Consider the following 12,149-nt stretch of genomic DNA (forward strand, 5'->3'; position numbering starts at 1 on the left):
TGAGTAAATTTACCGATTGACTATAGATAAGCAAATACATATGAATGCAATAGTGCTAATCTAGCTACAAGATACAACATTTGCCAAGGTATCACATTCGCATTAACAAACCTTTACCCAAAAATACAATTTTTTTTAAAAAAAAAAAAAAAAAAACCTTCTGCAGATCTGCATTAATGGATTAATTATCCTTTTTCTATGTTTTGATGGATTGCACCTAGAGTTTAAAGAGAGCTCAAATTCCAATTCCAAACTATTTCTTGTGACTTCTTTGGCAGAATTTTTTTTCATACCGGTAACAAAGTTTCAAATATATTTAAATTTCATTAAGTTATCATATTTTTCTAAATATGAGCGACCTTCATTTGAGACGTGTTTTTATTATTAAAAATTTTAATTAAAGGAGTTTTTCTGTTAATATTTTATAAATTAGGGAAACTAATGTTATGTTTAATTTGAAGATTACAGAGCACATAATATTAAAAAGAAACCCCTAATATTAAAGATTACGTTTAAAGATTATGTAATATTAAAGACCGTTACATTAGGGAACTAATGTTACATGTTTTTATTCTTAATGTTAGGTTAATATTTTAGTTTTTCCGTAATTTTTAATATTTTATAAATTTTAATTTTTGTAATTAATCTATATAATTTTAATGTGATCTCGTAATGCGGAATTTTATTTTATTTTTTTAAAACCTCTATAGTGAAGTTCCTTAAAAAATTTTACCAGTGAAACATTCTGTTTTAGCCGTTGTAAGTTTTTAATAATTAAATTTGTGTAAATATATATTAAAAAATTATACATACAATACAAAACTATTTTTTCTACAGATTTAATTGTTAAAAAAAAATCCAACAATCAAACAAGAACATTTTGCTGATGGATTATTTTATGAGATCTCACCCTAAAAAAAAAAACCTTTTTTTCGTATATTGTTACAGCAGCCTCCGAGAAGAAAAAAAAAAAAAAAAAACACACAAAAAAAACCTTAAAGATTGTCTTTACACACCCCGAAGGGTTGTCATATAATAATCCACTTCCCACTCCCATGTGGACAACTTTGACCATACACGGACACAGTTATGTGTGCATGCATTTCTTTATTCTAGTCACCTACACATGGTACATTGGTATGCGTACACGCAAATATATCAACTTTTGTTGTCAATTTATCTCAAAACTAGACTGGTCAAACACATAATTATTGCATCACTTTCAAAAACCACGTTCTTGTAGAGTAGTTGTACCCGAACAGCCAACAGGGAAATAGCACCTGGTTTTGGTTTTAAAGAAGGAATGCATTAAGTAACGCCCAAGTCTCAAAAAGCTCTGCACAAAATTGAATACCAAGAGATATGGCTCCTCATTACCCTGAAGAGTTACATTTTATCTCATATCTGCTATATATATATATATATATGTATGTGTGTGTGTGTGTGTTATATCTATATATGTTGATACATACATATCTTTACCAAAGATTACTCTAAACACCTCCAATAATATTATTATTCCATTGATTCCCAAATTAAACTCATAGCTATAGTTAAGCGATCATGAGTAGCGGCACAGAAGGCAAAGTTTTCACAGAAGAGCAGGAAGCTCTAGTGGTCAAATCTTGGGCTGCAATGAAGAAGAATGCTGGAGAATTGGGTCTTAAATTCTTCCTCAAGTTAGTCAAGCTTCTTAATATAGCCTTTTTGATAAAGAAAATCTTTAAAAAGAATCCTTTTATCATTACATGAGAAGAAAAAAGAAATATGTTTGATTGGAATATTTTGCAGGATATTTGAGATTGCGCCATCTGCCAAGAAGCTGTTTTCTTTTTTGAAGGACTCTCCTGTTCCGCCGGAGCAGAACGCAAAGCTCAAGCCACATGCTATGACTGTCTTTGTTATGGTAAGTAGAAAAAAAGAACTTGCTGGTATTTCAGGCCGTCACATAATATTATTGGGCTACGTTAGCGGCGGAGACAGAAATATTTTTAAATTATGAAATAAAATATAGTTGGGATCTTCTTGGTACATCAAAATATCTTAGGTTAAATTTTTTGTTTTTCAAATTTATATAATAAAATTAAGTAAAAATTAAAAAATCTATAAATTTAACAGTTGAAAAATATATAAATTTAACGTTAAAAAAAAAATATGCCGACTAGAAAATCTCATAATATAGTTATATATTTTCTTAATTGAGCAAAGGGCATAATCGTAATTTTTCAATAAGCTGAGAGCAAAATTTTGAGTCGAACATGTGTCTCCCCAACTTTGTTCTTTTTTTTTTTTTTTTTTTTTTTTTTTTTTTTTTGTCTTGATCGTGTCCTCCTCACCTAACATGATTCCACAATAACAAATAAATATTTGGCCATTTTGTGCAATATTAGTTGTCACATAACAATATGAGTTCCGTTCAATATTATTATGTTGCTAAATTAATAAAGCGCGGTGATTGCTTTGGACTTGGATAATGAATTTTGAACTAAGAACTAAACACCTATCTATCTTCCATTCTTTAGTGTATCTTCAATGATTTCATGCTCATTTTCTTTTTCCCGGTATTTCAACCGAGAAGACATGTGAAGCGGCAGTTCAACTTCGGAAAGCCGGCAAAGTAACAGTTCGAGAATCAAACTTGAAAAGACTTGGTGCTGCCCACCTTAAATATGGCGTTGTAGATGAGCATTTTGAGGTATGGTTGTCTTCTCATCACGGTCTCAAATAAGCCATAGAGTATATATAGAAAGTAGGGTGGCATACGATCGAGTCGTGTTCGTGTCGGCACATGACATTGACCCACTCAGAAAGTGTGAGGGTTGAAATTGCTCTAACTCGTTCCGGTCACGAGTCGTTTTATGGTTGAGATAATTTCTGCAAAAATTGACCCTCAATTCGATACTGACACAACCGATGACACAAATTGTCACCGCTAACAGCAATATTGCGGTTCTTGGATAGTTGATTTCATGTAGTATAATTATATGGCTTCTAAAACACATTTTTTGCAGGTCACAAAATATGCACTCTTGGAGACCATAAAGGAAGCAGTGCCAGAAATGTGGTCCCCAGAGATGAAGAATGCATGGGGAGAAGCTTATGATCAATTAGTTGCTGCTATTAAGTCTGAGATGAAACCCTCCACTTAGAATTGTTTTGTAAAACTTGTGTTGTAAAAAATTTTCTTCAAAACCTTGGAAACAAGACTCTAGTAGTGTCTTTGAGAGAAAGGATATGTATTTGCTTTTTTATGTATCGTGTTTTAAGGTATGGAATAACATTAAAAGTTTCATTAGTTTCCTTCAACACTTGTATTTGTGTTTTGTTCTATTCATATAAGAGTTTTATTCCTCTGTGAGCAAAAAAAGAGTTTTATTCCCCTTAACAAATTACGGGTTATGTCAAAAGAGGGCAATTTGTTCTTGACCTTTTGGGACGGTTTCAGTTTGGGTTGGGCCTCTTCCAGGCCCAATTGATGCAGTACAAAACTCGCGTGTAAATGAGAGAATATTATTCTGAGTCTAGATTTTTATCTTTTACTCTTAATAAAGATCATTTTGTTAATATAATTATTTGACTAACAAAATTATTAATAAGAGTAAATGATAAAAATCCTAATCTATGTATTTTCAATGGGTATTTATCAAAATTATTCTAAAAAAATTAATGAAAAATAATCATTTGCGATATCAATACTGCTAATCAGGAAAAGACCTTGCAGAAGCCTAAAATGAGAAGCAGCTATTATAGACTGGGACTTGTATACAGTCCTCCAGTTTAGAAATAGGGAGACTTTTTCCCCATATGTCATCGTAATCGGCTGACATATTAACACAATTATATTGTATTGAGTCGCAACAGTTACTATTTTAGAAATCAAAAGTTATTTTTAAGCATATGACAATAAATGACTATCATGCATAAATGTCATAAATAATGTTAAAATGTACATTAATAAACGATTGTCATTTTTAATATGAATAATAATATGCACATCTGTCGTTTTTACTGTTAATAATCTTCCATCTAACCGATTGTCTTTTTTTAAACATGAATATTATTGTGGTGAAGTATTATTACATTTGTCATGTTTTTTTTTATAGGCATATTCGGCCATACATTAACATTTGTTTGGAGCAGTATATGACTATTGTTTATTACCATATACTTAAAAATAACTTTTAGTTATCAAAATAGTAACAATTACGACTAAACATAAGAAAATTACATCAATCTTTCAACTAGTTACCATGGGGTAAATCTCCCTCATAAAAGTATTGCGGGACCATAAAAAAGGTCTATAGACAAAAGGTAAACTAAATGCTCATTTCACAAAGCATTTCAATTTGTTAGAATAGGAACTGATAAATTCAGTTTTCTTTTTTAACTTGTCTAAGCAAATAAGGGGAAAGAAAACGAATACTCTTTAGGGTGTATAAATATGGATTTTTAACTTTTATTTTCTATTAATATCTTTTTTAATCAAATAACTAAATTAATTAAAATTGTATTAATTAAGAGTAAATGATAAAAAAAAAATCTTAATTCATACATCATTACTATTCTAGAGCTTGTATTTAGAACGAACGTGTATCTATTTTCATCCATTGTTGGCCCTTTCAATGGAAAGCGATAATCATAAAAAAATTTGAATAATATTAGAAAAAAAAATCTCCCATGTAGTTTAATTGAAATATATGAATCTCTCTTGACACTCTTTTTTATCACTTTCTTCCTTTGTTGTTTGAGATATAAATTCCATTATCTTATTTTTTGTTTAATTAATAATATATCTTAATGAAGTAAATGTAAAAAGTGACAAAGATTGACGCTAACATTTCTCGTTAAAATTATCACTATGTGTTTTTCTAATCACATATAATCAATCCATAATATTAGATTTAGTCAAAATTAACTATACAAAAAAAATAAATATATATATATTGCTATATATAAAAGAAACCTATGCTTGATTTTAAAAGACAACAAATTTTTCAAGTAAACCATCAAAATTTTAAACTTTTCTAGCGCACATATATATATATATATATATTTACATTTTTATCTATGGTCTCTACTATTAAATATAGTAATTTAATGACATGGTATAAATTTTTTATCCACTATCTAATTTATTATAACGGTCAAATTAAAATAATAATACTAATTGATTGGTAAATATTAGAAGAATTATTAAAATCACACCTATATATATATATATATATATCAAAGTTGATTATTGAAAAGTGTCAAAAAATTGAAGATCAAAATATAAAACACAACACTGCGATAATAAAACTATTTTTTATTAAGTTAGAAGCAATTTGTACACCAAGACTACTAAATACGAAGAAGAACAACACTAAAAAACTACTCTAAAAAAAACTTAACTACACTCAAGCACCTCACTTTTTCACTCCCTAAAACACATTTATTTGCTTCTCTTAATACCGTGCCTCAACCAAGTGAATGGTTCCTTATTTATAGCCTCAAAAGGTGCCGTAGACGTGCTCTAACATTTCTTCCTTTAAGTGGTCTTTAGAGCAAACATATAGCGCGTTTAGAACTCGTTCTAAAATAATTTTATTTTTTGTATAAAAATAAAAATGAAAACGTTTTCAATTTCAGACATAAATCATTTTTGAAAATGTATTTGGTAGTTTTATCAAGATATTATTTTCAGTATAAAAAAACCCATTAATGTCTCTCTTTCTCTCTCTCTCTCTCTCTCTGCTCGAGAGAGGAGAAAATGAAAACAAAAAATGAAAAACAATTAAAAGTCATTTTTCATTTCTCTCTCATTTTACACTAAACTAAAAAATCATTGTCATTTCCGTTTTTTGTCTTTATTGCGCCAAACGTCATTCTGGAAACGTTTTCATTTTTTCTTTCTCAAAAAACGTGAAAAACAAAAATGAGATCAATTCAGAACACGGCCATAGCTTTCTCTGCTTTAACCTTCCACCTTCTTACATTGTTAGTATCTTGTGGTAAGGGTAGTTCTTCAGTCCCACTCACAATTTCCTTAACATCTTGTGCTTGTAGGTAAGACTCCATACACGTCGCCCATGTGTTGTAGCTCTTATTGTTGAACTTCTTAACTCTTCTAATGACTTGAACGCCACCCAGCATGTTGGCAAAATTTCGACACTACGAAATAAGTTTTGTCCTAGACAACAAATTTGTATACTCACAAAATAAAGAAGCTCCCCCTAGGCCTGAAATAACCTTAGTGACAATCTCAAGAAATTTCATCTAATGTAGAAGTTCAGTCAAAACTGCATTCACAGAATATACTCAGAATTTCAATAGAGCTCACAACTAAGGTTTTAATATCAGACTGTAGAAGACAACACTGGGATAATAAAACTATTTTTATTTTTATTTTGAAGCACTTTATACACCAAGACCACTAAATACAAAGAAGAAGAAGAACACTCACAAATTACTCTAAAGGATCATAGTGGGCTACTTAGAGTATCATAGTGGGCTATCATGCCAAGATTACCTTGTCATTTTAACTTCAACACAAGTCTCACACTTATGTTCGGAATCAATATGAAAAGTGAGTATAAGTTAATTAATCTCTGTAGAGTATCATAATTAACATGTCGTAATCTATCAGGCTAGAAATAGGAAGACTCAAGCAAATACGTAGAAGAATTCTTCATTTTATTCATAGTTGAACTCACTTTATATGATTCATAGTGAGGCGCACAATCATTGTTTCTAAAGGATCTTTGCTTCAATTTAAAAAAAGGCTTAGTAGTTTAGCTCGGGGAAAAGAAGGAAAAATTAAAAAGGTCTAGTAGTTTAGATCTGGGGAAAAAGAAAAGAGAAAAAAAAAAAAAAAAAGCTACCAAATTGGAAAAAGAAAATTGCATTACATTTTGCAAATATTTATGTGGTAATTAATGACAGAACTGAGTGAAAGATCCATTTCTGACAAATTACACAATATAATTAATATCAAATTAATTACTTTACTAAAATCATAAATTAAAAAATGAACATAGGCAGTTTTTATGTGGTTTAGTAAAAATCTGCATTCGCACACTTAGATATTAAACAATCTATTAAGTCTCAACGATACAAATACTAATCAAATTTATATAAATAAGGACTCACTCTTTTTTCATTTTATCACCGTCATATAGAATCAACTTAATGACCTTGTTTTGTTAGCACCACTTGTCTTTAATGTTTGCTAATTTGAACTCCCTTTAAATCGTAAAATGTCCTTTTTTTGAAGACTATTTCTTTTAAATAATGATAATTGATCAAACTCCTTTCAATACTGTAAATTGTCTTCTCCTAAAGACCGCAAATTCTTCTCTTAAAGAACGTTAAATGTAAACCTCTCAACAAATGTCCCAAAAAGCCAATAATTTCTTTTGATTTAAGACTTATATAAAGCAATTCAGATAGACTCCTTTCCAAAGTCAAGTAGTAAATTCGAGTAGAACTCGAATTTATCTCTAATAAAATCAATAATTATCTTCTTTTTATTTTTATACTCTACCAGATAAAATATAATCTTATTAAAATTCAAATATACTTTACACTTTTTTCTTGTACAATAAATAACCACGTTGCAGAATATTTTTTTAAATATTGTTGCCATAAATGACTGACAAATAATAATGGATTTGTAACTTGTAAGTGGTCAATTCAACAAAACCGAAAGGTACTTGCTTGATTTTTCTTTTTTTTTTTTTGTGTTGAAAATACTTGCTTGATTAATTTAGCTAAGAAGAATCATTAAAAAATGTGCCTTCAATCATTGGTTGGTGCTATATATAATTATATGGAAGATATCCTCAAAGAAGATATACATACATATAATATATATATACATACATATTGATAATCGTCAAAGAAGATATATTTATATATATATATATATATATATATCGATAATTGTCAAAGAAGATATATTACAATTTAGTTGAAACATGCCATATGACGACGTGAGTCGACCCATTAATGACCATAGGTTGAAAGCGTCTAGAAAGACTTGTGATTTTAAGGGAATACCACAAGTTTTTTTACTTGGATTGAATATGCCTGAGGATAAAAATTTTTTAAAGAGAATATTTCAACTACGTCATCACACTATATTTAGAATATCAAATATATTCTTAAAATACCGATAGGTCTCTAACCATGATATCAATATTCAACTAAGATACTCGTTGAAATTCAGCTAAAAATCGAGATACCTTACGGAATCCGACAAACAACTGCCAATATTAGCGGTAGTAGTCGCCAGAAATCGATCAGGCGATGACCGCCGATATCCACTTAGATATTGGTATCCGACCGAGATACCGGTCAGTATCCAGCCAACATACCAATATCTGATTGAGATACCTATCGGTATCCGACCACCACTGCTAGTATTGACGGCAATCTAATAGATATCTCGACTTCCACTATCCAATAAACAAAGGAATTAGAAAAACAAGTTGATACTAATTAATTCAAAATAAGATCTTCATCTTCTAAAAAAAAATGTAATTCATGATCTTGCCCTTGTGTAAGTGTTGGCCCTGGTTGGCAACCAACAAAAAAAAAAAGATTTATCGGTACTAGTTGATATCTTCCTCTTCAAATAAGGATGTAACTGTTTCAAGCATAATAACAACAACAACAATAATAATAATAAGCATATGACTGTATGCTTATATCGAATGGTAAAATTTTAAAAATTTTAAAATATGTATCACTTCATGCAGCCGTATTTATGTCAAAAGAATTCACTGAACTTCCAATTATATATTTAGCCGAAAAAAAAAACATTGAACTTTAGTATTACGCTGAATATTTTGGTTACATATATCCATTGATTCATTACTTGTAGAGATCAGTTGGAATCACATGGTCCTTTGGAACCATTTTTGTTGATGTGTAATTTAGTCTTGGCCTTAACAGTTTTTGGAAATTTAGAAGTTAATATGTATGTTCTAGTATATGGTTTATTTTAATTGTAAGATATTGATTTGGCGATTGTAATAAATTGAGTAGTTGACAAAAAAAAATAAAACTAATAAAATTAGATTCTAAATATCACGTCATGTCATCAAATTTTTATATTTAATAGATAATCACCATAAAAATAAAACCATTAAAAACTCGTTCATATATATTCGTTGATATCTTTTCTTTTAAATACTATAAAGAATCAACAATGTCTTTGTGCCTTAATTTCTTTCATTGTTTCTCATATATCATCCCCATTAACAAAAATTGTAAGAAGATTTCCATTTAGAATATAAAGTTGATTCAGGGCTAAGTAACAGTAATCAAATCTTTGAGGACGACAACAACATTAGTGCATGATTACGTAAAACGATATATATAGTTTGCCACAGGAACGAACCAATTTGACTTATATGGAAGCGCGTAAGGTGCCAAGCAATGGAGTAAATTTCCAACCAACGCTTTCTTTTTTTATAATCTTTTTGTGATAAAAGAAACGAAGAATTTTTAATTGAAATTTCTAACACACATGCATCACACCAGAGTTGTCGAGACATACTATATTCTGACATCTAAACTAGATACGATAAATACTATAAAGGAGCACACAAATATAAAAATAATTAACTTAATCGCTTAGTTATAAATAATGCAAAAAAGAAAAGAAAAGGTGCAAAGATAAGGTTACTTTTATTTTATGTTAATTTTGCAAGTGTTTTCAACTTGTTTATTTTGTATTGCCCTTAGGTTTAGTTGATCACTTATATTTATTGCATTGTTTTATTTTAATAAATTAAGTGAGAACTTGGTGTGGCATATATAGATGTTTTAGTGGGTGTTAACAAATATCCATTGTACTTAAGATGTGCTAAAATCTCTAATGAGTAATTTTTTCCATCGCTTTTCTTTTGTTGAGAATAAATAAACAAATGAGGTTCATTTTATTTTGTTTCATGAGATTATCAAGTTGGAAAAATAGATACAATATTACTCATAATGGTTGTTTTGGGGACTAAAAGAAAATTGCACTACCATTCTTCAAGGTTTATTGATCTCCTTGATAGACAATATTTGCATCTGAAAACATAAAACATTCACATAAAAATCCTTAAGTCAATCAAGTATGTAAAAATCCATGTGTCTGTTTAGGTTCAAACCATTTTAATTTGGGTTCAAATAGTATTTTCTCTCACAATTCTTCACCTTTAAGGGGCCCCATGTGTTAACAGTTAAATTATATTTCTTAGCCACCCTATCCCACATACTAAAAATTTTAAATTTTGAGTCATTTGGCAAAGATCGTGAGATTGTTCTTCATAAAATAATCTTATACTAGAGAATGGTTTTTCTATTCAAATGCTAAATTTTATCTCGAGTCAGGATGTAAATTTGAGATTTTTCTTATAATTTTTGTAAAAATAGATTATTGGTAGTCTTTTAATTTCACCCATTAGATATGTATCAGAATCTGTCTATTTTGTATATTTTTTAAATCTGATGTGATTTTGACCAGATTGAACGGTAAAAAATTGAGACTACCGGTATGATGGACTACTGGAGAAACTCACTATAAATTTATTGACCTCATACTTGTAGAATCTATCTATTCTGCATATTTTTTTAATCTGATGTGATTTTAACCAAATCAAACAGTTAAAAATTAAGACTACTGATAGGGTGCACTACCGGAGAAACTCCTTATAAATTTATTGACCTCAATGGGATTTAAGGCAATACCATGTTGGGTCCACCAAATAGGACTCACCCACTGTGAGAGTAAGCTGACTTACCCAATCGGTAGATAACTTTTTTGTTGAACAAAGTTATATATGTCTCTCTTTCTTCCAGCAGAAAATAAGAAGAACGAAAGAAATTAATGTCTCTTTGTCAAGTAGATGTGAGCGCGAGATAAAAGCTTCTCGAGGATTTTCGTCTAAAAACTTTCAAATATTATGAAAATCTCACCAATTAAATTTGTTCAAAATGAACAGGATATTTTTTTTCCATCCTACGATAGAATTTCCCTTGGTTTCACATCTTTTCCTTGTATTCCTAAATCCTAAGCTTGGATCTCAGCTTAAACTAATTAGCAACATATGCCCAAAATTATCACGGACTAAACTAGAGTCGTCATTCTAAAACAAGAAACATGAATGAATATTCACAGTTCAATTCTTCTTCGGTTGATCTCACCAATCCCAGATTTCGTAGAAATCTTACAACCACTTGTGTTATGAAACCCAATTCTTTTGTTCGAAGCGGAAAGAGCTGAACTGGCCTTGATTGCGAGAGCGCACAAGTCTTGAAGAGAAAGCGGCGTTTTGGCCTGCGAAAGTGGCAAGAGGAAGTAAATTTGGCCCGGTTGGAGCTCCTCGTTGGTGGGCAGTTGCGGCACGTGGGCGCCGACGAACATGGATTCGGAGCTGCAGAGGAAGCAGTTTGGGTTTTGCGACAGAACTTGGCCTGATTTCACCGGATGTATGTACTCTTGTAGCTTTCCTTCGAAGTGGATTATTTGTGTTGCGTTTTGCCAGTTTATTAGGCTCATTCTGGCTTTGTTGGTTGTGTATTGTAAAGATGCACAAATACCCATGTCAATTAAGAGAGAGAGAGAGAGAGAGGGAGAGAGATAAATGATTGTGAGTTGGGTGGTGAAGAGATGAGGCCTTGATGTTATTTATAGGTGGAGAAAAAGTGAGAATAAAGGAGGATATAAAGGAAACATGATTAATTCTATGGTGCATGTTTTGTAGTGCTTTGTCCTTTTATAATGTATGAATATGAATATGAAAATGAAAATTTTAAAATGTTGAATTCTCGTGACACACATTAGATAACATTGTGGGCCTGCTGCACTAACTCACCTTATCAAAAGATTGATTAGACAATTAATAGTATAATGCTCCTATTATAGATGCGATCCCAACATAAATTCAAATGTGTGATCATATACTTGTTTGTTGAACTTTTCATAGCAACTCACATGTCATGATTAATCATTTTTTATATGGACAAATGCAATTTCCTAATATTAATTTACATGATAAATTTTTAAATATATGCCAATAAAAGAATGATAATTCATATGCTATACGCGAGTTGGTATTAAAAGTTAGGATACAAGTTGGGATACTACCATTACTATATTATCATTTTATTGGGTTTTG

General features: G+C 30.2%; 2 protein-coding genes across 2 annotated transcripts; one reads left to right on the forward strand and one right to left on the reverse strand.

The window, feature by feature from the left end:
* The first annotated feature begins 1,426 nt into the window (after positions 1–1,426).
* LOC21409601 (non-symbiotic hemoglobin) lies at positions 1,427–3,306 on the forward strand. Its single transcript, XM_024165489.1, has 4 exons — positions 1,427–1,679; positions 1,792–1,906; positions 2,579–2,695; positions 3,012–3,306. Exons 1-4 carry the CDS (start codon positions 1,564–1,566, stop codon positions 3,147–3,149), a joined length of 486 nt encoding a protein of 161 aa, XP_024021257.1. The 5' UTR covers positions 1,427–1,563; the 3' UTR covers positions 3,150–3,306.
* Positions 3,307–11,143: 7,837 nt separating this feature from the next.
* LOC21409603 lies at positions 11,144–11,575 on the reverse strand. Its single transcript, XM_010097932.1, has one exon. The coding sequence runs from the start codon at positions 11,573–11,575 to the stop codon at positions 11,144–11,146; it is 432 nt and encodes a 143-aa protein (XP_010096234.1).
* Between the last annotated feature and the right edge of the window lie 574 nt (positions 11,576–12,149).

This window comes from Morus notabilis, unplaced genomic scaffold (assembly GCF_000414095.1).
Source record: "Morus notabilis unplaced genomic scaffold, ASM41409v2 Scaffold115, whole genome shotgun sequence".
Classification (NCBI taxonomy): domain Eukaryota; kingdom Viridiplantae; phylum Streptophyta; class Magnoliopsida; order Rosales; family Moraceae; genus Morus; species Morus notabilis.